The sequence below is a fragment of the Gavialis gangeticus genome, unplaced genomic scaffold (assembly GCF_001723915.1).
Source record: "Gavialis gangeticus isolate Ggan-Ray unplaced genomic scaffold, GavGan_comp1, whole genome shotgun sequence".
Classification (NCBI taxonomy): Eukaryota; Metazoa; Chordata; order Crocodylia; family Gavialidae; genus Gavialis; species Gavialis gangeticus.
Genome location: NW_017729033.1, coordinates 82,954,768 through 82,960,514, shown reverse-complemented (window position 1 = coordinate 82,960,514; position 5,747 = coordinate 82,954,768). Strand labels below are relative to the sequence as shown.

Sequence of the window (5,747 nt, the reverse complement as noted above, 5' to 3'; positions counted from 1 at the left end):
GGCCTAAGAATTCAGAGACTTTAAAAAGGCAATCCATCAGTTTTGTATGAAAAGAAAGAAAAGGGGCCATGTGTCAGCCAGCCTACAGTCCACGTATCCCAGGGGTGGGCAAAATACGGCCCACGAGCTGGATCCGGCTCGTGAGGCCATTCTGTCCGGCCTGCAGGGCCCCTAAAAAAATTTGGAAAATTAATATTTCTCTGCCCTTGGTTCCTGTCAACAGTGACAGGAATCAAGGGCAGCAGGACCCAGGGGAAGCCCAGAGGGTTCCAACAACAGCAGGGCCCACCCGGCCCCCCCCAGCCAGGGCTTCTGGGATGGGAGCACGTGGTTGCCCTGGCGCGGGGAGCTCAGGTAAGTGGGGGGGGGAACCCAGGCAAGGAAGGAGCGCCGGGGGGGGGGGAGCGGCCCCTCCCCGCCCACACCCAGTACTGGGTAAGCAGCCTTCCACCCAAAATAATTGCCCGCTCCTGAATTAAAGGTATGTAAAGCCTCTAGCAGAGGGAAACAAAAATAGTTACAGGGCTGGGACACATGACTTCTGCAGAGAGGACTGAGGAAACTGGGCTTACTTAGTCTGGAGAAGAGAAGACAAAGCGGGGATTTAATAGCAGCATTCAACTATCTAAAGGGTGGTTCCAAAGAAGATGAAGCTAGACTGTTCTCAGAGGTGGCAGATGACAGAACAAGGAGTAATGGTCTCAAGTTGCAGAAAGGGAAGTTTAGGTTAGATATTAGGGAAAACTCTCTTACTAGGAGGGTAGTAAAACATTGGAACAGATTACCCAGCAAGGCTGTGGACTCTTCATCCTTGGAGGTTTTTAAGACCCAAATAGACAAAGCTTTAATTGGGAAGATCTAGCTAGGGATGGTCCTGCTTTTGAGCAGGGGTTTGGACTAGATGACCTCATGTGGCCCCTTCCAACCCTAATCTGCTATGATTCTATGACAAAAGAAGAGTTCTGTCAAAGGGTTCAGGCATAGCTTATTGGACTCTGAATCCAAAATATCTTTCTAATGTTTTATCTATCAGACATATATATGTATGCATGTTTCCCAACATAAACATCCTTAAGTTCTGAATGCAAGTTAATCGCGTTATGAAAAATGAAACTCCTTTCTTACATGGCATCCATTCACTTCAATGGTAAAAGTCTGTGTTGGTATGTGGAGATCCCAACTGATCTCAGAGCCTAACTGACCTCTACAATGCCTAAACTGAACCTAGATGGAATCTGGACATCTAAGTCACAAGCAGTGATCTTACCTGACCTTGCCCAGCAGTGATAACAATACTTAGGCCCCTAGGTTCATTAGGGTCTCCATTTTTGCCTGAAACAGCCTAGACCAGGGATCTGCAACTTTTTGGGCAGAGGACCAAAAACACTCACAAGCTTAACTTGTAAGATGTTGGCATGCTGGAGGGAATGGTGGGGGAGACTTGAGACGCATGATCCTGGTTGTAGCCATGCAGCCCTGGCCCCTTCCCTGTCCTCTGCCCAGAGATGCACCTGTCACCAGGAATGAGCCAGACCAAGGCTCCTCAGCCCCTCATACAGCTGCTTGCAGCCTGGGCTCTATGGCCAAGAGTATGGGACAGTTGTGGCAGGCAACTGGGAGGCTGCAGTTGGATGCACTGGGGTCCACAGAGCCATGGCCTGGCTTGTTGCTGGCAACAGGTACATGCATGCCTCTAGGCGGATAGCAGGGAAGGGGCCGAGACTGCTTGGCCACAACAAAGATCAGGCCCCTTGCGGCTCTGGTGCCGTCTGTCCCTAGGTGTGCATACCAAACAAAATACCTTCCCATGACATGTTCTGGCACACATGCCAAAGGTTGCTGACCCCTGGTCTAGACTTGGGCTACTCTGCAGCCTCAGAAGTGAGCAATTCAGAATAGTTACTTATGTGTTTCTGTCCTGCTTAAAACCAGCTGCAATATGAGTCAGTATTGAAGATGCATAAACTCTCTGCAAGTCCCCGATTCCTTAGCTGGGGACAGACCATGCTGAGTGACTATTTAAGGCTGAGAACACATATGTAGCTTAATAGAAACAGTGGAGCAAACTCATTCCATTACAACCCATCTGATCTCAAGACATAGTTATAAGATCTACACAATCTCATAATCTGCCCAATAATTATTTTATTTCTAAAAAATTACTGTAAGATATGTATTTCTATGAATGGCAATCTTTTGATAACCAGGATGCTTTACTTCTATTCTCTGAGTTCTTTGTATGGAATATTCATAGAAAATATCACTTTCACTATATTTCAGAGATCTAAGAGAATCATTTACCTCCAGTATGTGCTCTCCTTGCTGTTCTCGGTCTAGCCTTCTTGATGTGGTTGCAATCAGACCTGCAAACATAACACAGTAATTCATCAGTCCTTCCACAAAAATAACCGGGATGGAGATTAGGTCAAGACAGAAATTATTGTTATGGCTACCCTCACGGTCTCATCTGTTTCTGCGGCATTTAAATATTTGTTTAAAAAAAAATTCCATTCTTTACAGCTATGAAGATATCTGTCAGAACTTGACCCAAAGCTGATTTGTTTTGAGCCTTTAGGCAACAGACTTAATTCTGTTCTGATACATCTGTACATCTCCCATAGCATAACAGGAATCACACATGCATCCCACACACACTAAATCTAACCAATATGTGAACTCTCTCTAATTCCAAGGTGTGCTCATTCATAAATTAATTTTAGCATTTGCCAGCCATTTTAGCAGAAGAATCCTGCTATTCATGGGTTGTAGGAAGAATAGGCACAGATCCTCTCTTGAATTATAGCCAACCTGTTTCACCAGTAAAAAAAAATAGTAATTTAAAGCAGGCTTAATCAGCCATCACAGGGAAATATTTGTTTGATACAAATCCACTGAGGAGGAAGATGCAGTAATCAAGAAAGTGACAAATATATTTTAGTGATAAAGATAGAAAAGAGCAAATATTCCAAGTTTTATGGGCAAAAATGTGGTGGGTTGTGGGACTAAGAATGCTACGAATAGTGAAGTTGAAAATGACAGAGAATGAGGGAAATGAAGGAGTGCCAGAATAAAAAAATGTGAGGAAAAGAAAGATTTAATTAATAATGTCCAAAGCAACAGAAAGCTCAGTGAGAATGAGACTGGAGTTAGGTTCTAGCTATGAACAAGTCCTACTTAAACTAATCCTTCCTAATGTCATCAGCCATTGAGATACACTCATGATACAAGAAAAATTATACGTTGTACTTCTACAGCACCTCTTACCTAAAGATCTCCAAGTAAGGACAGAAGGCAGGGCAGGGTAGCACATTAAGGTGCCTATACACGAGTGCAGAGCCTGGTCTTGCGCACTATTACAGTGCATCGGAGTTGAGTCTGCTGAAGCATGATAATTACCAAACTCTAGGAGCCTCCTGTCTCCGTATCCCCACACTTCAAAATGGCAGAGGGGGTGAAGGAACTAAAACTTGTTGAGCGAGCTTCAGTTCAGCACCCCCACCACCATTTTGAAGCGTAGAAATGCTGATGCACAAGATGCTATAGTGCTTTAATTAGTGGGGCTCTTGGAGCTGCCTCCCCCTCAGAGCACATGTAAAAGTACCATTTTAGCTCATTCAGAGGAATGAGCTTTCGTAGGCTAGAGCCTACTTCATCAGATGCTATGAATGGACTTGTACATGCCCTCTGTAAGTCCATTCATAGCAAGTGATGAAGTAGGCTCTAGCCTACAAGAGCTTATGCTTCTCTGAACAAGTTAGTCTGTATAAGTTGCCACCCTGCCCTGTCTTCTGCCTAACTTCAGACCAATATAGCTAACTACCTCTTGGTGAGCTATGTTAGGTAAATACCATTACCCTGTTTCCACGAACAGAAATATGGATACATTAGTGAATTGCCAAGTAAGTGGCAAAAAGAGTAGAACTCAGATCATCTAAAGCCCAGCTGGTTTGTTTAATGACATTTCTTTATTAACAGTCACGTTTTGTACAATATATCACAAACTCATTTATCAACTTTTCAAAACTGCTCTGGTACAGCAAAGAAAAAAGGTCTTCAGTTTTGCCTCAGAGCTCCAGGTAAATTAAAGCTTCAGAATAAAAATAATCCACATCAATAGAATAAGATTCCAATTTTACTTAAAAAGAAGTTACAAGAAAAGTAGAATTTTATGGCTTTAGTCCATAGTTAGCAAAGTTTTTGCTGCAAGAGTTCTAGGTTATGTACATCAACAAAATGGGTAGCCATTACTGAATAATATGAACAAAACTCACAGAAGGCAATAGAACAAATGTCAATCATTATAACTGCCATTCTTCAAAAAGTGAATAGTGTAAACCATAGACCTTCCAATTATGGTCAAAACTATTTTCCAGCAGTTTGATTTTCCATTGTTTAAAGTTATTTTTATTTATGTTTTTACCAATCTTAGTTTAGTTTACTTTAGTACTATTCCTCCTCACTACCAACAACTGTTAATAATGTATTAGAGTTGATTATAATTCAATATTATAATATGGTTTGGTTACTGTATAATTCAAACAGAATAGGAACAAAAACATGAAAACAAACAAGCAATGCTTCATTTAGTACTGTTAAAGTGTTATACATTTAAAGAAAAGAAAAAAAGAAAACAAGCAAACCTTGTATCTGTATGATTTAAGTGATTTCTCATGTCTACAAGTTCCATAATGATTATAGAGTTTCAAATAGTGATGAACTGAAACATGTCATACACTCAAAGACAAAGCTTTCTCCAAGCCTCTTGCTCAAGGCGGATCATGCTTTTCTTGTCATGTGCACTAACAGGAGTAAACAGTATTGTTAGCTGCAGAATTACAAATGGTGAATAAGATGTCCGTCCCCCTTCTCTCACACAGCCTTTATGGAACTAAAGGTGGAACTTTGGAAAAAGCAGTTCCCCTACATGCCACATTCTGGGGAGCCAATGCATGTTTCTGAGAAAGTTCTACATAGGAACACTGGAAGCAACCACACACTGAGATCCCAGGCAAATAATACATGTATGGAGCAATTAGCATGTTAATCACACAATTAATACAACATGCCACATTCAGCCAGTTTATGGTGTCATACGATGGCCAACCAGTCACAAAGATAGTCCACATCCAACAGAACATATAACTTCTATAAGCCCAACGGCATTATTTTAATGCTTAAAGGCCAACCGAAAGGGGCAGAGGAAAACCACAGGCGAAAGCGAGTATGGGGTTATGAATATGTGGAATTCCATAAAAAAATTCAGAAGGGGCTAACATCATTCGTGGAGAGTAATATGGATCCTCAATCAGGAGTGGCCAGCCTGCAGCACAAGTGCCACGGGCAGCCTGTGTGTGTAACAGGTGCCAGGCAGGGTAGGGAGTAAAAAAAAAAACAAACAAGCAACAGATTGGTCAGGCAAAGGGGATCAAAGTGGTATTCTGGGAGCATGTGGCGCTCACTTTGCAGCATACTTGCCAAACAGGTAGGCCCCACTGATCTAGATGTTCAGTTCACACTCCTATCATGAGATTAAAAATCCTTCCCTTCTAGCAGCAGCATGTAGGCACAACTCCATGAGGAAAAACCTGTGTTACTTCAATAAGTTTTACCTTTCTATAGCCTTTTTGGCTTTATCTTGCATTGAAAGAGAGCACTGAGGTCCCGAACCATTAATAGTAAATTCCAAATAATATCTACAAAAGTATTAAGCAATAATGTAATATTAACACACATATCCCACCTTTACT

The 5,747-nt window shown here is 42.0% G+C and overlaps 1 protein-coding gene across 7 annotated transcripts in view; it reads right to left on the bottom strand.

Annotated features, from left to right (window-relative positions):
- Window positions 1-5,747, bottom strand: part of FAT1 (FAT atypical cadherin 1) — a 191,980-nt gene that overhangs the window by 88,179 nt on the left and 98,054 nt on the right. For all 7 annotated transcript variants that reach the window (XR_002099211.1, XR_002099212.1, XR_002099213.1 and 4 more), the window contains exon 4: window positions 2,302-2,363. Coding sequence is in view for 4 of the 7 variants with exons in the window: in XM_019525941.1 (XP_019381486.1) it covers window positions 2,302-2,363 (62 nt within the window). In the remaining 3 variants the exon portion in view is untranslated. The remainder of the gene's footprint in view (window positions 1-2,301; window positions 2,364-5,747) is intronic.